This window comes from Patella vulgata, chromosome 4 (assembly GCF_932274485.2).
Source record: "Patella vulgata chromosome 4, xgPatVulg1.2, whole genome shotgun sequence".
In the NCBI taxonomy this organism is placed as follows: Eukaryota; Metazoa; Mollusca; class Gastropoda; family Patellidae; genus Patella; species Patella vulgata.
Window position 1 is genome coordinate 77,420,446 of NC_065882.2, and position 21,034 is coordinate 77,441,479.

The window sequence follows — 21,034 nt, forward strand, 5'->3', positions numbered from 1 at the left end:
TAATAGCTCAGCGACTGTCGAGCGACATTACTCCCTTCAGGAATTTGTAGGCTAATAGAACTAAGCTCAGCTACTCATACGCACACTGATCCGCAATGAATATTCGCTAGGCCGCGACAATCTCTGATAAGGATGACATCGATGCGACGTAATGAGCCACAAATATTAACTTTTTTCCTCCGACAAATTAAATTCTAAAAAAAAATTTATGCATTAGAAAAACAAATAAAGACGTTTGAAGTATTTGTAGGTAAAAATTATTTTCTTTTTTAGTATAAATGGGTATCAAAATGAGTAAAAGGCGCCATTCTGCTCGAATCATTAACGTGTTATGTAAACAATGCACGCACCATTGAGCCAATCATTGACGCCACGTGATATGACGTCATGTGTTGAAGGCAGTCATCCTTTACAGAGATATTAGAAGACTTTCGTAATACTCTGTGAAACAGATTGACTCATAGTTACGCGGCGCCAGATCTGCCAGAACTATAAAACTACATTGACGCAAAGTATCACGTGATGATACGGATGGGAAAAAATCCCACTTTCCAAAAGTCTCTATTCATAGAGCCAGTACGCCTATGTTTAATGTCAACTTTCCATTTACCCTTATAGATAATTTTACAAAACAATATTAATAATTTTCATAGTTTAGTTTGATTGTTTAGTTGAAAGTTTATCTGTGAGATATATATATATATATATATATATGATCAAGAGGATCTATAATATACCACGAGTTTAGTTTGATTGATCAGTTGATCAAGGTGGTCAAATAAACCACGAGTTTAGTTTGATTGTTCAGTTGATCAAGGTGATCTAATATACCACAAGTTTAGTTTGATTGTTCAGGTGAAGGTTTATCTGTTAGATATATATGATCAAGAGGATCTAATATACCACGATAATAAGCATCAAAAGATTCTGATTCTGTAGACGAAAAATGATTTTTCCAGTCTCCAATTTGTCCTGAAAGAAACACAAGAAATTATAAGCGGTTGCTCTTTCGAAGAAATGAAATGAAATGATATGGGGCTCAACGCCCTACTGTTCCGGACCGAAGCTTTTCAAAGAAAGCAGGGGACTATTTAAATAGCTTCGTTCATCCGTCGTTCCGACGCATTTTTTTGGGACTCAACAACTCTTCTTTTAATTGAGCTAGAAGGTTCAAACTTGGTTTAACTGTTCATTAGGCAAATGTCTTAACTGAATTCGATGATGGTCATTGTCTGGTTAGGCGACGAGAGAACAAGTAATTTGATTTGACAATGGGTTGGGTCACGATAACTTTGATACTAATTAAACTAAAGTTGGTGTCTTGACTGAGTTCGACAATGAACATTGTTTACTCAGGTTAAGCACTAGTGAGGAATTTTATTGGTCGGTCGAGACGTTGGAAGACATTAAATTAACCTGGCGTAGATGCCCATTCGGTGAATGCCGTCTTCAGTAGCCTAGCCGGAGTAGAACAGTAGGACGTTAAACCTCATTTCATTTCATTTCATTTCAATCTGTGAATGTCTTTGACTAAGTTCAATGATTAGTGTTTCCGCTAAGACTAAGTAGAGGTAAGCAGTTTGATTAGATGAATGTTTGGGGCACAGCCTTGTGCACGAGATTCAGGTGAACCGTATTACTATTACTAAAAAAAGTCACTATAGAACCTAACAGAAGAAACATTTCCAGTTACATGTGACGCCCAAACGCACCAATAGCTACCGCATGGAATGCAGGTGATGCTTGGGATCATCATGGGGGTCCAACCCAAGATTTGCACGACTCTGACTTTGAATGTTACAGTCATTGTGGCATTGAATTCCAGGGTGGAAACATCAGTTTAATTGTTTTAGTGACCAGAAAACAAATTTTGATATGCGTCGGCTTACCCAAAATGAAAGGTTACGTGCCCTTGGCATGCTACAGATCGGCACAACACAGGCGGTTGTGGCGCGGACGATGAATGTTTCTCCGTCTGTCATAAGCAGGCTATGGTCCAGATACCGTGAAACACAATCTGTACAGGACAGACCACGCTCAGGTCGACCAAGGGCGACAACTCAAGCCCAGGATCGATTTATCCGTACCTTGGCCTTGAGAAATCGTGTCATCACAGCAAATCAGATCAGCGCTCGTCTTCAAACAGACACTGGTGTGAGAGTGAGTGGCCAGACGATTCGGAATCGACTGCATAGGGGTCACCTTCGCGCCCGACGTCCTCGCGTGATCCCTTGTTTGAGAGATCATCACATTCAGGCAAGACGTCGTTGGTGTAGGGATCGTCAACACTGGGATAATCGACGCTGGAGCAATGTGATGTTTTCAGATGAGTCAAGGTTCATTGTTGATTTTTTGGACAGACGTAGGAGGGTGTGGCGTCGTCGAAACGAGCGCTTCCAAGACGTTAACGTCATCAGACATGATCGATTTGGGGGTGGTTCTGTTATGGTGTGGGGAGGCATCACTGTTGCTGGAAGAACGGCTTTACATGTTGTTGCAGGGCGTGTTACAGGCCAGTACTACCGGGACAACATCTTGGCAGTCCATGTTGTGCCGTTCGCACGACGTCATGGCCGCCGTTTCATCTTCCAGGATGACAACGCAAGATGTCACAGGGCCAGGATCGTTACAGGTTACCTCCAACAACAGAACATCACCACATTACCTTGGCCAGCACTGAGTCCCGACCTCTCCCCCATCGAGCATGTCTGGGACATGCTTGGACAGAGGTTACGTCAACGTCAACAACGTCCTGCCAATGTCCAAGAACTTGCTGCTGCGTTGCAACAGGAATGGAACAATCTGGACCAAAATGACCTTAGACGTCTCATTAGGAGTATGCCACGTCGGATCAATGCTTGTTTGGCAAACAGAGGAGGATTTACCCGTTACTGACTTGGTTGTGATGCTGTGGTAACTTTGCTGTTTGACCCCGGGTATCATTTTACCCTTATAATGGTCAGTCTGTGCCTTACTTAGTCTAACGATCATTTGGAATAAATCGATGAATGTGAACTTCATTTCATTTTGTCATTTGTTTCTTCGTCAGTTTCATTAGGTGACTTTAATAACACTTAAAAATCAAATATCCCCTACTTTTTTTGAATAGTATATTATTGGTGAAAGCTAATTGTAGACCGGTTGGGGAGATTTAGTCCCCTTTATATAAATGGGTATTTGGGGGAATACTAACCGTAACTCTAACCCTTTTAAGAGTGGGGAGGTGGAATGGTTAGCGCTTGCCCGCTGTATCATAAGGTCTGTCATTGAATTAACCGGCGTGGTTTCGAATCCCCGGTTGCACGTGACAAGGAGTAGGGTCGCCAGTCCACCTTCGTGGTTTTTCTCCAGGTCCCCCGGCTTCCTCCCACCCGCACGCACAAGCGAATTATGGGAATAAAATTGAACCATGTGTTAGTCCCGAAATGACCTAGTGTGTGTCTAGTGGACGTTAAACCCATCTCTCTCTCTCTCGCTCTCTCTCTCTCTCTCTCTCTCTCTCCCTCCCTTTTAAGAGGGATAAAAGTTAAACTGGACCCAAGTTCAGGCTTCTAAAAAGGCTTAGGGTTAGTATTCTCCCAAATACTCATTTATATAAAGCGGCCATTGTGGAATAAACCTACTAAAGTACTAAGTTCTATATTATGTATTTTGTAGGCCCCCTATTGTGCCAAGCTAAACCGCGACACAGTGAATTAAATATCTGATTTGTCGTATTTACCTTTTCTATACATTGCTTCTTTCCCACTTTTATACATAGATATAAACCAGTGCGTAAGCGATTCCTTCTGTTGTTTCATTTTTGGAAAGTCGGTTGCCTTGGCAATGTCTTGACACGTCTTTTCTGGACATTCAATATCCAGAAAATCGGCTATCTTTTTAATCTCCTCAGCTGGTCTCTGAAAGACAGAGGAAGTCCTAATAAACCAGGACACATCAAAGATTAATTACCACAGATGATCTACGTTTACCGATTCCAGATGCTGGATGCCTTTGTTATTGTTGAGAAATGCTAGTATGGGACCAAATTTACTGAAGCCAGATGATCCAAATTTACCAAGTCCAAGTCCAGATGATGGATGTATTTGAATACAGACTATAAATAGATTGGTCGCGTGTATAATAACAATAATAAGTTTTATAATCATAGAACTTGGCAGATATACAAATATTCTAATTGGGTATTGCACGTCTTTTAAGTGCTGTTAAACAGAAATCAAAACCTATCCTCTACCCCATTTCGCCACGGAACGTAAAATTGAGGTTCCGATGACCCTGTACGTGTATCATGGTGATGGACCTTTTCTAAAAAAACAATTGATACGAAACTGGCGAACACTTACCGTTTTCAAGTCTTCATACCTAACTGTATGTATGGGGTAGTTTGGATTTTCACATTTAAATTTCTTCCAATGAAAAAAATGTCTATCCCACGAGTTCATGACGACTATAAAAATAAAAGACAAACATACAAAGGGGCTGAATTGTCAATCATTTGGGTCATCATGTAGTTATGAGCAGGTGATGATGGTTGTATAATCGATGCTTACCAGGAATAATTGATGACAAAGTAGTCGTTAACCGACAAGGCGGATGAAACACTGGCGGAATACTCCGAGAAATGAATCCTGAAGTGTCTAAATGGCAGATGATATTGGATCTTTGAAGTGTACTGGTTTGAGGGATGATCAGGGAAGCTTTGCCCGGACCTTCGTGAAAGATACGGCTCCCAGGACACTTAAGGTTGTATCTATCCTTAGGAGGATACATCCTTACATACAGACAGTGCGACACGCCATGATAATGGTCTGCGCCTATTCAGGCGCGGATCCCCCCTGCTCAGGCTTGAAAATTTGAAGGGTCCGAGAAACTTAAATCTAAAAGCCTGAATCTGAACCAAAAATTGCGAGTTCGTATACATTGAGTTGAGTCATGACTTTCATTCCATTGTGGGCAAAAACAAATAGTCACATACAGCTCTGGCAATTAGCCAAAAATGTCGACAGCATAAATTGCCGTCGGGACCAATTGACCCCACGGCAAATCGCCTATTGACGACGGCAATATTTTAATACCGTACTGTATGAAGATATAAGTTTATTGAAATTTAAAGAGTTTTATTAACGCTGTTCGCCTGTTGACGTTGATTATTGTTGTGTTTGCTTTTTAATTTTATCGGCAGCGTTGATAAGAAAAAAAACCCCTGGTCATTTATTTTATCAAATTGAAAAAAAAATAAAAAAATATGTTAGCGGAATTTATAAGATTTTTTAAAAATTTGATACATAACATATTCACCGCTTATGTTTTATTATTATTATTATTTAAATATGGGTTCCCAGAAAAGTATTTATCGGGTGGTTATTTCCAATAAAAGTATGGCAATTTTGATATATATGGAAAGTAGAGATATCCAATCTTACTAGAAAAATTCTGGATTCACCGAAAAACACTCATGGAGCGTATACAGGACAAAAATGTAAGGGTTCCCCTAATCAACAGCCCGACGATTAGGAACTTCTGCACGCGTGATGTCAAAGGTCACAAGCGAACATTGAGCGCTTGATGTACAAGTTGATAAACTTTATGAAGAGTTAGACGTACAATACTTTCTGGGATAAAAATGACGGAAAAAGACGCGGGTAGTGGATAATCCGAGAATTTAATTAGGATTCGATATTTGTAATAAATAGTAAGCGATTAAAGACAACATCATCTTATGTATGCAATGAATTCTCCTCTGACTCCCAAGACGTGACGTAAACATGACCTGGTTTGATCGAATTTTAATAGCAGGGCATTCCTTCGCAATTACAATGCTTGAGAAGGATTTGAAGCATAATTATGACAAATTAATTCGTTTGAATATGTTTTTGGTCCATATATACCATTAAATCATCCAGTTTGTACGCGGGAACCCATCTTTAATTATTATTATTATTATTATTATTATCATTATTATACCTGAAGAGAATGTCTTATTAGGTGAACTTGGAACATACCTTTACCGCGAAACAGTGGAAGGTAGGCCTACTACAGCGATCGAGAGTGCAGGTAAAATACTTCCGACAGGTCGTCATTCGTAAGACTTTTTTATACGCGCATTTAAAACAATTGCTGCGTGAGACGTTACCCCACGTGTGTTTAAAATCGGGTAATTAGAGATTAACAATAAACTAAATTCATCATCAATCGATTTATTTAATTAGCCTAATTGTGAAGGATCCTAACCGTCGAATTCCCTTCCTTTCGTTTCTCCTTTCTTGTTCTCCTTTCGTTTCTCCCTTTTCTCGTACACCAAGCAACTATTGCAAGCTATATTATTTATTTTTATGCGCTGAAAGTAAAAACAATAAACCAAGTCTATAGACTTTTCGTCTGTGAAAGTTTGTGCTCTGGAAAACCCCGACCAACTTTCCTATACTTAAATGGACTGGTTACTCTAATAGTAAATTGATACTGCTAATAAAGCTTGTTAAGAACAACCATAATATGGTATCTGAAGAGATTTTGTTCCTCACCTGTGAAGGGAGCATTCCCCATCGACATTTTATGCGATTTTATTGGCGATTTTTAGACCTGGAATTTTGGAATTTACCTTCCGGAAATACGTCAGAATGCACCAAATTGAATCTAATTTACCAAATTTTTCTGGGGGAGGGCCCCCCGACCCCCCTTTAGAACGTTTAGCGCCTTCGGCGCTCGCGGCGCTCCGGCGGTAGGGTACGCCCACCGCAATTAATTAAGCAATTATCCAACCGAGACCTCCCCCCCACTGCAAAAAATCCAGGATCCGCGCCTCCTATTGTGTGTGTGTGGTGGGGTGGCGTTGGTAGGGCGAGAAGTAAAAATAATTGCTGGCACTGTAAGAGTGAGAACAAGATTGAGGTGATGAAAGTTGCTCAAAACATCCAAAGCAAAGATTCAGTGATTGGAAGAGCTTTGGTCGGGGTAACACGGAAACTGTCGGGAACTGTAACTGCATGATCTCATGATTAACCACCACAAAGAACCTGCGATTGCTCCATGGTCCATGATATAAAAAACTGAAGTAATCCCACTCACCATCACCTCTTTTGAATAAGGAAATGAAGTCGTTAAAGGAACCTTCATACTCGTATTCTTTTATTTCTCGCAGGAGGTAAAAATCAGAAACACATACATCTTTTGGATTTCTTATCAGTAGAATTACTTTACATTTCAAATCTGTCAGATTACGTGGTAATTCGGCAGGGTAGCGATGTGTACATAGAGTTCTTGGTGATGGCATCTGATCCACCATTGCTGGACTCACTGCTTCCATATGAGTTGATTCCATAGCACTGAGCATTAGCTCAGTTTGTCCACTGCGTAGCATAGACACAATTTCATACACCCAATGAAGTCCTGTACATAAAAAATGAAAATAACGATAACATGCCACTGGTTGAAGACAAAGATATTTCTGAAACTTGAAACCTGGATGAAACGCCGTCTATATGACAATAACCAAAAGAAAGACACTTTAGCTTATTGTTTTAATTATTCAAAAGAAGATATTTCACCTGACTTGAGATACTCCACTATAAATACGTCATCAACTCTTGCTTTTATGTCACACATACCACACCATTTGCCAGCCAAATCTTTACTGATCAATCTGTCACCAATCTTCATTAGTTTCATTACATTGCCACCTCCATCTATAGTTTTAACTGGCTTGGCTTCCATTGTGGTATTATATAACCCTCCTTGGGGAACAAATGTGGAAATTTCTGCTTAATAAAAGAAGGCAGGAGATTTACATGTCTGGTAGTTATGTAACTCGGGTTACAACTAGCATCAATAGTGAAGTATATGCAACGTGCCTGGCTATTGTTTTTTTGCTTAAAGAATGACCCCAAGACTTCACTGTGTAGCTGTTGGTAGCACTTTGTTTAAGTATTTAAATCAGTCGTCAAGAATTTATTGACCAATGACTCTGCATAAAATGTAGCTAAATAATTAAGCCTTTCGGAAATGATCACTAGAATTGGTGAGGAATTTCTGTGTTTAAATGTAAGAGCGACTTGACGGTAGATAATCTCTCGGCTTGGATTCAGGTGGATTAAAACTAGGTCCCGTCTTCATTAACCTAGTCGAGACAGAACAGTAGGACGTTAAACCCTATTTCATTCATTTTAAACAAGGCGTGGATCGATGAAATTTCAATTTATCATAACTTTGTAAATAGGCTACTGAACGGAATTGAACCATAATTGAACTGACACAGATGACGCATCGATCTTTTAAAGATACATTATGGGAGATTGGATAAAGAGCTGGCAGTTCTCACTATAATAGTTAAAAACTAGATAATGTAAAGGGAATTTGCTGACAATTTCAAATTGATCCACCCTGAACCGACAATTTGGCATTGAAATTTGGGCCTAGCTTCGATCGTCATTACTAAAGTCGGTACGATATAAAACATTGTCTCGATTATCCATTATTTGATTTAATCATGAATGAGAGTTGAGCAGGAGACCGGATTACAATCAAATAAATATCGCAGGCTAGCGATGACATCGAGAGTTGATTATGATACATATTCAAGCAGAGGCCTGCATAGTATGGATTAAATCTTGTGGGGGGGGGGGGGGTGAATGGTTAGCACGTGCGTGCTGTATCATAAGGCCTGTCATTGAGTCAACTGGCGTGGTTTCAAATCCCCGGTTGTACGTGACAAGGAGTAGGGTCGCCTGTCCAACCTCGTGGGTTTTCTCCGGGTCCTCCGGTTTCCTCCCACTGCTAAAGACCCTAACGCACAAGCGAATTATTGAAATAAAATTAAACCATATGTTAGTCCCGAAATGACCTAGTTTGTGTCGAGTGGACGTTAAACCCCATTTCTCTCTCTCTCTCTCTCCAAATCTTGTGGATAAATTCGCAAGAGATGTGAACAGTATGGAGAATACCTCAAAGGAAGAAATAATAAGTAATATTTATCCAAAGGGGTAAATAGTATTTACGGTGATTGACAGAAGGGAGCTAACTCTCATGTATCAGAGGGCGCTTCATTTCATTGCTGGTTGGTAATAACACATGTCAGTGAGTAATAATTATTGAGAGGTGATATTTTCCAATTATGCTTACCTTCGCGGTTGTTTTTGCGCCTTCCACGGCTATGCCAGTATCGGCATCTTGTTAGGGCCTTCTGTTATTTAATCTCGAGCAAAGCAGTGATTTTGGACCGCTCCTCAACGGAATTGATAGCAGTGTCCTTTTCCCGCCAAATAACCATGGCGTATTAGTACTGTTGTTAGTAGCACAACGCCACACTTTGACTATGCCTAGGGTATTAATTTTAGGCACATCTCACGTATATTGGATGGATAACTATATAAAGGATAACCCCCAGAACACTCGATTCAACCTAAACCATGTAGGCGGCGAGGTTCGAACACATATCTTTGGCATAAGGGGCGGTCGGGTCAATAAGGTCACCCACTGTCGTGAATGGGAAGCCGCAATCGTGCGTACAAGGCCTATACATTTAATTGTCCAGTTTGGCAGTAATGATATTGATACTCATCGTATGAATGAGGACGCACTTGATCAAGTACAACAAAAAATTAGTTTACTGCTAAATACATGGCGCACCAGGTATCACCTTCGACACATCACTTTTTGTCAAGTTATGCCCCGTCTTAGAACTAGACATTTTCAGTCAGCAAACGATTATAACTTAATGGCAAAACAGCTGACTATACGTATGGAAGTGTTGCATGAAACAGATCCGAGTTTTTCGGTTTGTTTCTTCCGTGGCATACCTTGGCTTTCCCCTCCCCCCTTTTTGTTCTACAAGCCCTCAACAGACGGTGTTCACCTTAGTTCTCTTGGTAACAAGAGTTACTATAGAAATATCAGGGGTGCAATTATTCGCATGTTACGCCATTAATGCAGGTAAGGACTAATCTTGTACATTTTTCTAATATTCGTATCTGGATGTTAGATATTTAATTGCATTGTATGAAGGTGTTTTAACGATGGCATAGGGACGTTCACTGACTTATTTTACTGACATGTGTTTTTACCCATATGAGGCCTTCAATCAAGGGTCTTATTGATGGCATAGGTGCCTACAATAATGTTGTTGGCAGAGGTGCTTGCCAATTGCAATGAATGGTTTTATCGAGGGCATAGGTGCCTTTCAAGAATGGTTTTATTGATGGCATAGGTGCCTTCAATGAATGTTTTATGAATGGCATAGGTGCCGTCAATGATTTGGGCATAGTTGCCGTCAATAAATGTTTTAGTGCGGGCATATGTGCCTTTAATGATTTTGGCATAGGTGCCTTCAATGAATGTTTTATTAATGGCATAGGTGCCTTTAAGGATTTTGGCATAGGTTCCGTCAATGAATGTTTTAGTGTGGGCATATGTGCCTTCAATGATTTTGGCATAGGTGCCTTTAATGAATGTTTTATGATTTTGGCATAGGTGCCTTTAAGGATTTTGGCATAGGTGCCTTTAATGAATGTTTTATGAATGGCATAGGTGCCTTCAATGGATGTGTTTTTAATGGCATAGGTGCCTTCAATGGATGTGTTTACTGAGGGCTTTAAGGCCCTCAAGGATTGATTTTACTATGGGCATAAAGGCCGTCAAGGAATTATTTTACTGTGGCTTTCTATGATGTTTTACTTTGGCACAGGTGCCTTCAACGAGTGTCTACCGATGGCATAAGTGTCATCAAAAGAAATTAGAGGGGAACTAGCCCTAATACACTGATCTGTGGTTAGCCCCCCCCCCTTTTTTTTAGCCAAATTAACAATATTACACATATATATTTTGTAGGTTCAACATCATGGAGCCAGCAAAGCAGTCACAACGTTTAAAGGACAAACAGAGGCAATCTCATGTTCAAACTGCCAGGAAATCTAGAATTCCGATTAAGCGCTCTAGGCCTTCCCCGAGTACACGTTTCGGCTCTGCCAAGCGCTGTCGTTCAATGCCTTCCGCAACCACAGTTACTAGTATGGGTGCCCCTACTCCGATGGCCTTGTCATCAGCCACCCAGTCAGTGCAACAAGCCGTAACAGAAACATCTCATCATTTTCACGTATCCACAGCTCCTATTTCAAGTACCAGTGCCAGTTCAAGGAGGTCGCCATCCTTCAACCCTGCTATCACAGAATCATCATCTCATCCTGGTCAAGTTTCCACCGCTCCTACTGCAAGTACACATACTGTTCAAGTTTCCACCGCTCCTACTGCAAGTACACATACACCAGATTCTCGGGCCAGTTCGACAATGCCGCCATCTATCACCTCACCACCACAGGAATCAACTTCACATCTCCAGACTCTGATTCAGGAAGCCATATCTAGTGCGATTCCAACAATCACTCAAGCAGTTTTGGCAGCTATTAATGAAACCCATACTGAGCCTTCTCCAAATCAGCTTCCTCCGGGTGGAGTTACCGAAGGTACGTTATATTATCCCAGTCCCTCCATTACTCCATTTCCCTTAGCCGCCACTAATGAACACCACCCCTTACCACAACTCAGTACCCAGCATAATGCCTTAGTAACTGCAGCCCAACCTTTGTCTTTGGCTATTGACTCTAAAATAAAAGGTAAAATTTGGGCCAATGAATTTATTGAGCTGTAGCAGTTATTAACACCTAATTCTCCCAAAAATCGCTTTATTGTTCAGGAAAATTCGAATATTCAATTTATGCTGTGTAAGGAGGAAGTTCCATCCAAGATGGAGAACATCAATCATTGGCTGAAAGCCATGTACATATTTGTCAGTAACTATACCGAGAAATTTACAAGGGAGACACCCCATTTGATGAAATACATTACCACAATTCAGGAGTTGACCAACCAGGCTGGCGAGGCTGCAGCCCTCGAGTATGACACAAAGTTTCGCCTCTGGCGCCAGTCTACACTGTTCCCATGGCAGTGTATTAATATGGAACTCTATCATAGAGCTTTGACAGCGGGGATGTTTCGTAAATTGCAAAGGGTTGCCCCCCAGCCTTCGTTTTTTGCAAAACAAAATTCTAGATTTACCCAACCCTATAGATCCAGCAAGGAGCAAAACCTTTGCTGGAGATATAACAACACAGGGTCATGCAACCGTACCATGTGACCCTTTCGCCATATCTGTCAAAGAATTCGCGGCAAACACCCCCGCTCTACCTGTCCAAGAAAACCCAACTTTAGTTCTACCCAATCCTACCAGCCTATATCAAAACCAAATCCGGCTAGAAAAAACATTTCAAAACCCATGTAAAGCCATTGATAACACGATAGTTACGCCAATAAAACCTGACCGTCTACACTATTGGCTTGATAGGTTTGACCCCGATAAGCGTGATTTCTTAGTACAAGGCTTTCTTCGTGCTTTTAAAATACCCTTTGAAGGTAACAGAGACCATGTGTTTTCAAAGAATTTGCGTTCCGCTGTGGAGAATCCAATTATTTTAAAGGACATGATTGATAAAGAAGTAGCAGCAGGACATTTTGTGGGACCATACTCTTCTTTACCAATGCCTAACTTAAAAATAAGCCCCTTGGGTGTTATCCCTAAAAAAGAAGCGGGAAAATTTCGTGTTATTCACCATCTGTCCTTCCCTGAGGGCTCCTCAGTTAATGACGGCATTCCTGCCGATCTCTGCACTGTTTCCTATGAAACCATTGACAATGCAGTTAGTTTTATACGACAAATCGGTTCCGGTGCCCTTATGTCCAAAACTGACCTGGAGAATGCCTACAAAATTGTCCCTATTCACCCGCGTGACCATCCTCTGTTGGGCTTTAGTCTAGAGGGTCAATACTATTATGATAAAACTTTACCTTTTGGTCTTAGTTTTTCTTGTCGGTTATTTGAAGAATTTAGTTCAGCTATCCATTGGATAATGCAATCAAAATTTCATGCCCAAAACACAGTACATGGCCTTGATGATTTCTTGTTTATTGGCCCTCCCAAAACCAGCGACTGTGCCCACTATTTGGCATCGTTCCATACACTCTGTCAGGACATCGGTATCCCTATTAAACATGCAAAAACGGTGCAACCCACCACCTGCCTAACTTTTTTGGGCAATGGAAGTTCGCCTTCCTCAAGACAAATTAGACAAACTGCGTTCAAAATTGCTTGCATTTCTAAATATGAAAACAAATTCTAAAGTCACTTTAAGGGAACTACAAAGTTTAATTGGACTTTTGAATTATGCTTGCTATATAGTCTCTCCAGGCAGGGCATATTTAAGGCGCATTATAGATCTAACACTTGGCTTAAAGCGACCCCACCATAGAAGACGTCTAACCTCTGTAGCAAAAAAAGATATACAGGCCTGGCTAGAATTTCTAAAGACTTTTAATGGCAAGGCCTTTATATTGTCAGATATCTGGAAAACGTCTGCATCTCTACAGTTTTATACTGATTCCAGTAATTTGGGCTTTGGCGGAATATTTGGACACAAATGGTTTTGTGGTGTCTGGCAAGCACATCAACTAGACTATCATATCAACATCCGGGAGCTTTACCCTATTGTTCTTGCATTAGAGTTATATGGCCCAATTTTGCAAAATTCCTGTGTTAAATTCTATTCAGATAATTTATCTGTGGTTCATATCCTTAATAAGCAAACATCCAAAGATCCAATTATTATGCGATTGGTTCGTCGTTTCATGGTCTTAATACTTAAATATAATATAATGTTCAAATTATTCCATATACTCGGTAACCTCAATCGTGCTGCTGATCTTCTTTCTCGTACACAGGTTCATCTATTTCAACAACGGTATCCAGCAATGGATCCCATTCCTACTCCGGTACCTCACAGCCTGCTGGTCATCTAAAACTGAAACAATTGCTAACTTACATGCTCTTCTCCGTGTTGGAGAATTTACATCTACAAGCGCTACTACATCGCACAATCTACAACGTGACGATGTTAAATTTGTTTTAGACGATACAACCCACACACAAATCATTGAACTTTCACTGAAGCATTTCAAACATAGTTCGGGGAAGTCAGTTCTCCTTGTTTTACCTAACCGAACCAATCTCAGGATGTGCCCTGTACAGGCAATTGTAGCTTACCTCACACTCCGGGGGGATTTCACGGGTCCTTTATTCTCGTTTTTAGATGGTACTCCAGTCTCGCGACAATTTTTTACCACGCAGTTGCAAACACGTTTAAAGTGGGGAGGTTATAATGGGGAAAACTATAAAGGGCATAGCTTCCGCATCGGTGGAGCTACAACAGCCGCTTTGAAGGGTATAGATGACCATAGTATTCAACAAATGGGCAGATGGCGATCTGCCGCGTTTAAAAAGTATGTGCGTATTCCGACATTGTCATCAGTCTGAAATTCCTGGTAGTGCCTTTTCCTAACGGTCTCTTTCCTGCAGCTGTAAGCAAGAGCAGCAGCTATAGGACCATTGAACCATTTTATCCCAGCTGTTAGCAAGGGCAGAAGCTGAGGAGTAATGTTAAGCAAGCCCCACACAAACAGCTGTAAGCAAGGGCAGCAGCTGTTGTGTAGGTCTGTTTCATGTTCATGCAATCCATCCTATTATATTTTAGATTTTGTTTGTTGTAGATTTAATCGAGAAATACATTTGTTGTACTTAGATTTTGTTATATTTTAGACATGGTTTTATATTTCTTCTACCATTCTGTTTCTTGCAGTTTAGATATTGTGATACATTTGTCTACCTTCTATTTGTTGTATTCCAGAGGTTGTGTTACATTTACTTTATCAAGCTATTCGTTTTAGTTAGACATTGTCGTATATTTAATTTACCTATATGTGATTTAATAATGTCGATCATTGCATCCATGTGCTTAATAGTCGGGATGGGGCTGGATTGTTTCCGCCTCGGAAGGTCCAGTCAGTCTCCCCTCCCGTGGCGTTCACAATCTTTGGCGGTATATACTGTACCCCATCTTTATTAACAAAATATGTATTTAGCTAATCAGTATTTAAATTCATAATAATCATTCCAAATGTGGTATTTTTGTGTTCTAGTCTATTTTTGTTACATTATTGTTATTACATATATTATATATTTTCCTGTCATTTATTAATAATAAATGGCCTATTCAATTTCATATCGCCTACTGTTATATTTGTCTACAAGGACACTCACTGGGGGCATAATTGTCTGTCGTCAGGTCACGGTAAATATTTATTTGATGTAAATTCTGAATACAGCCATAGCACATCTGGAAATGTAACCATACCACCAACCCCTGTACATGTATATGTAACGAACTCTGGCCTAGACTGTCTGTTTGAGAAAATAAGAGATCTTGATAGCGAAGTATTTCAACTTCAAGAGGCAAAAGCCCAGCTAAGGGCCCAGGGCCCCGCGGTTTAGAGGGCCCCGCTGTTCAAGGCAAAAAGAGAAAAAAATCAAATTCCAGATGAAAGTTTCACGGTAATCTATCTAGCGGCGCGAGGGCGAACACTGGGCTATCCCTCAACCTTCTGTGTGAAGTTCCACTCGGTGATCGGTCTAGGCTTCTAGACTTTTAGGCCATTCGGAACTGAATAGATTTCGTATGTGATCAGATATTATGTAATTATTCTTGTATTACAGACCGTTTAATTGTGTGTATTTAATAATCTTTTCGTCGCATTACGGCTAGGGGCCAAACGATTTATTCAAGCCTAGGGCCCCGCTCCGGTTAAGCTGGGCTTTGCAACAGGCCCTCAACCATAAAATCAGTTAAGTTAACTCAAACAGACCCGGTAATGCTAACCATTCAGGAAATCAACACCAACACTATCAAAATCATACCAAATGAAACATCAGCAGTAAATCAACAGCAAATTACCAGGGAATACAAACCGGTTATATTAGTACAACAGATAATACTTCAGACAAAAATGTATCCATTATTAATCTCCATTCCCACGATGATAAGAATGTTACAACAGAAACTACCATCCACGCGACCCCATCAACATCACGTGCTAGTACACACATGCTACCAACAACTAGAACCTTAACTGAAGAGAGACAAGGTGGTCTAATGGCCATTGACACCAGTAAACCCAAAGAACCACCCATTGCTATTGGGAGATAAATTGTCAAATGAAACCCAATCCGAGAAAAAACATTCTCCTTATCGGCAGTTTCATTTTACAAAGAGTTAAATTAAATGGGCTAAAATCAAATGTTAAGTACTGTCAATTAAAGGAGCCAAGATTTTTAAAATTGTCAAAAATCTACAGGGCATGGATCTCAGCATGTACGACAAAATTATCATTCAGGCTGGAGGGAACGACATATTAGAGCCACAGTCTTTATCTGATATTATGACATGAAAAGAACAGTGGACACTATTAGAAAGAAAAGACCAACTGCACATATTTTCATCTGTGAGACTTCACGAAGACATGACTGTGCAGGACAAAATATCCATCATAACATTTAATTTTATAACAATCTCCTTCGTGAGTTTTGTGTTCAAAAGGCAGTAACCCTAATTCAATCGGACTACAGACATATTTGGGTATACGATATTCACCTGTCTGACAGAGGTACATCTGCACTACTACATATTTATGAAGAATATGTAGACATTATCAAGGAAAGACGAGACATTAACAATAGCTCCATTAAACCCTGTTTCTTCTGTGGTATTTCGGGTCATACAAAAGGCACGTGCAAAATTGGTACCAAGACTACGTGTTACCAGTGTAATATTGAGGGTCATGAAGCGAATTATTGTAAAGCATTTCATCGGCAATACTGTACAGATAGGTATTAGGATAAAGGCAATGTTTTTGAAGCCGGAAAATCTACGTATATTTCTGATTTAATTTATTATAATAATTTTATGCAATATATGACTAACACCACTAAAATTATTGATTATTCTATTGAACCATTGATTGATAACTTCTACTGTTTGACTAATGTAACTCTTTCAAGTAATAGTACTACAAATAATACTGAAACTTCCTTTGATACTCCTGTTAGTACTGATAATAATAGTCTGATTTTTGAAGATCATACAATTAATAATCCAACAATGCATGAAGGCCATCCAAGCAGTCAGTTTATTGATTCTGATGTAGTCCCCGATTCATTAAAATCCATCGATGATTCATCTGTTTCCACATTAGGGTAAAGGTTTTAAAATAGGGTAAATAGATTTTTCGGTGAAACTGATGAAGTAAGGGATTTAATTTTGCAAGATAATGAAAATTTTAATGTCATGTGCTTCTCTGAAACATTTTTACATTCTGAAATTGACGATAAATTTATTAATATCTTTATTTATAATTTGATCCGGGAAGATCGATTGAGCAAAAGTGGCGGAGGCCTTATCTTATATGTAAATTCAGATCTAAAATATTCAAGAAAACTTGATTATGAACATCAAAATATCGAATCCATTTAGATTCAATTCCATCCAGAATATGGAAAATCATTTTTATTATGTCTTGTATATAGCCCACCTTCTTCGTGTGCAGTTTGGTTGGATGATTTTGAAACTATAAGTGCTGGTCAATCTATTTATGTAATAGGAGATTTTAATATAGATTATTCAACTACTGTTCCAAAACGATGGGAAAACATAATCAATATGCAGGGATTACGTCAATTAATTACTACCCCTACACACTGTTTTTTAAAAATTCTTCTACTGTCATTGACCATCTATACACAAACACACCGGATAATATTGTTGAAATTAAAGTTCCTCAATATGGTATTAGTTACCATTTTCCGATTATTTTTGTCATTGGAAACTGCAAGAGAAAAATCACAAAACACAACCACTTGGAAATTCCATACATAAATTACAAAAACTTTGATGATTCTAATTTTATTAATGATCTCGTTGAAATTCCATTTGAACTAGTCGAATCAATTGATGACCCAAATGCTGCCGTTGATACTTGGTATAACCTTTTTATAGGTTTTATAGATTGACATGCTCCGAAAAAGCGAAAAAGAGTAAAAAGATTCTATCAACCGAAGTGGTTTAATGAGGAAATAAATAAAGCTCGAAAGTTCAGGGACTTCTTTAAAGCCTCCAAGAGGTGTGACGACTATAGAATATGGAGAAATAAACCAAAAATCTCATTACTAATACCAAAAGAAACTTTATCAAGGACTCTATCGTAAATGAAAAGCAATCTAAAAACATATGACATACACAATACACCCAATAATGGCCCTTATCCCAATAGTATTAAATATGGTAAAACAACAGTAAATGATCTAAATGCTATTGCGAGGAATGATTACTTCACCAATTTAACTGACAAGGGGAAACAACGCCGGAAAATCGGTATGAACTTTTACGGCCAATGCAGGGATCGAACACCCGACCTCCAGGCTAGCGAGCCAGCGTCTTACCCACTTAGCCACGTGATTTCCCTCTAGAGTGCAAACAAAAGATATCAGATTATGTAAATGATAAGATTCCCCCAAATAACAACTTTTCTATTACTACCACAGAGGTATTAAAACATTTATTGAGTTTAAATCGTAACAAAGTCATTATGTGTGATGGTATTGGACCCAAAATTTTAAAATTGTCAGCGTATACAATTTGTAGCAGTTTGAAATTGGGAAGCACAGATGTCTAAAAAAAAACTTTCATCAAAAGTATTTCTCCTAAATAAGATAAAAGATCATTTACCTTACGGACAAGAATTTCGTTTTATAATAGTTACATACTACCAATATTTGACTATTGCTCAATTATTTGGGGGAATGCTACCAAAAGTAGACATTCTTTAAAATTACAAAACAGGGCAGCAACGTACTTTTCATTATTCTGCATGTCTTTTATGGAACAATCTGCCTTTTGATATAAAAATGTGTAAAAAATTTGAAAATTTTAAATTTAAACTGAAAACCCATTTATACTGATCACTGAAGAAACCATAATATTCAACTGATGACAAGCTTATTATTTTTCGTGTATATTTAATTTGCAACTGCATTCTATCTTATTTTGTGTGTAATTATAGTGTTCTTCCTATATTTTATATTATAATATATATGTTTTGTAGTTTAGGAGTGACTTCCCAAACGTCTCACTTTAAAATGCTATTGTATTACAAATTATTTTGAATTTATCCTTACATCACATGTGGGGGGGGGGGGGGGGGGGGTGGATGGCCGAATGGTTAGCACGCGCGCGCTGTATCATACGGTCTGTCATTGAGTCAACTGATGGAGTTTCGATTCCCTGGTTGTACGTGACAAGGAGTAGGGTCGCCTGTCCAACCTCGTGGGTTTTCTCCGGGTCCTCCGGTTTCCTCCCACAGCTAAAGACCCCTACGCGCAAGCGAATTATTGAAATAAAAAATTAAAACATATGTTAGTCCCGAAATGACCTAGTTCTCTCTCTCTCCTCCTCCTCTCTCCCTCTCTCACACACATCACATGTATATATATCTTTGTAGCTTAGGAGCTACAAAGTTGCCTCGTTAAATAAAGTTGTTTTTTTATATTATTATTATTATATATATTATAATTAATGTCATATTAATAATTTAGATACAATTTCAGGTCTAAAGATAGACCTGCAATTGGCAGATTTAGCTCCTGCATAATATATAATATATGTTTAAGTATATACGACTGAATAAGGGACTAACGTATTGAAGAAAGCTTGGAAGAACTGACTGCCAGGTTTACGCACCGTCAACTAGTATTTACCAAACACGGATCTAACAGACTTTCTTACTGAATGACAATTGGTATAACGGGTTATCAAATACAATGAAATGAAATGAAAATGAAATGAAATGGGGTTTAACGTCCTACTTTTCTGCTCCTAACCTGGGCTAATGAAGACGGGCAACGGCGCTACGGCCTACTCTTATATCGAATTCCAACTGCCAAGGGATCTTTTACGTGCACGCCAATGTGTACACGGGACCTCGGTTTTTCGTCCCATCCGAACGACTAGACAGCTTTCCTTGTCAGCCCCTCCGTCCTGCATCACTGACAAGGGAGAACCACGCCGGAAAATCTGGATGAACTTTCTCGGCCAATGCAGGGATCGAACACCCGACCTTCAGGCTAGCGAGCTAGCGTCTTACCCACTTAGCCACGTGATCCCCCAAATACAATGAAGGTTTAATCAGCCGGTTGTACTAACGTATTGTATAATTAATTCTGCGTCTCCATGCGAATGATAAATATATATTAGAAGTAAAAGATCTGTAAAATAAAAAAATTAATGAACTGAATAGACACCCCCAACAAACCCTTAAATAAATCAAGCCTGTTATACTCACCCTATTATACGTGTAGGTCTACAGAATAAAGTCCACGTTATGTAACTGTGTCACGTTATGCACAAACAAAAAGTAAAGCCAACAGCACACGAACAATTTTCTTCGCTCTGCTGGGGTAATGAGCAAATGTGAAATATTCATTATGCAAGAGCTAAATTTGTCTATATCAGGTCTGAAATGTTACCTTAATTATTAATTAGACATTAATTAACTGATCCAGACCATAATCAACTATCGATGACATCGATAGCTTGCAATGTTTATTGGATTAGGTTCCGATTTGCTGTTCGACTTCCATTCATCGAGACTATGCTTTGTTTATCGTACCGACTTTAGTAATGATGATCGAGGCTAGGCCGGAAATTTAATCGCTAAAATCTCGGTTCAGAGTGGATCAATATGACTGAAATTTTCAGCAAATTTCCTTTACGTTATCTAGTTTTTAACTATTATAGTAAGCAATATGACAGCTCTTTATCTCATCTCCCGCAATGTATCTTTAAGCAACCAGGGATGCTGTTGAATGCAAGCGCTTCACAGGCGAAGGGTAAACGTCCACCAGGTAACTAGGTAACACATGATTCAAGTGTATTTCAATAATTCGCTTGAGCGTTGGGGTCTTTAACAATGGGGGGCAAACCGGAGGACCCGGAAAACCGCCATGAAGTTGGAGAGGCGACCCTACTCCTTCCCATGTTCAAGGCTGGGAATCGAAACCACGCTACTTGCCTCAATAACTCAATAAAGCTGACAAGGGAAAACGTATACCCTA

General features: G+C 39.3%; 1 protein-coding gene across 1 annotated transcript; it reads right to left on the reverse strand.

Moving 5' to 3' along the window:
• Positions 1-706: 706 nt before the first annotated feature.
• Positions 707-20,312, reverse strand: LOC126819446 (sulfotransferase 1B1). Its single transcript, XM_050547484.2, has 6 exons — positions 20,263-20,312; positions 7,545-7,754; positions 7,066-7,386; positions 4,344-4,447; positions 3,722-3,899; positions 707-972 (listed from the first exon to the last, which is right to left on the reverse strand). Exons 2-6 carry the CDS (start codon positions 7,708-7,710, stop codon positions 839-841), a joined length of 903 nt encoding a protein of 300 aa, XP_050403441.1. The 5' UTR covers positions 7,711-7,754; positions 20,263-20,312; the 3' UTR covers positions 707-838.
• Positions 20,313-21,034: the final 722 nt, after the last annotated feature.

What these genes read in the sequence shown, in the direction of transcription:
- LOC126819446 (XM_050547484.2), bottom strand. Translation starts at nt 7,710, where the DNA reads ATGGAAGCCAAGCCAGTTAAAACTATAGATGGAGGTGGCAATGTAATG. An exon ending in CTTATTCAAAAGAGGTGATG is followed by an intron (nt 4,448 to 7,065) that starts GTGAGTGGGATT and finishes TTATTTTTATAG; the next exon opens with TCGTCATGAACTCGTGGGAT. An exon ending in GGTATGAAGACTTGAAAACG is followed by an intron (nt 3,900 to 4,343) that starts GTAAGTGTTCGC and finishes TCTGTCTTTCAG; the next exon opens with AGACCAGCTGAGGAGATTAA.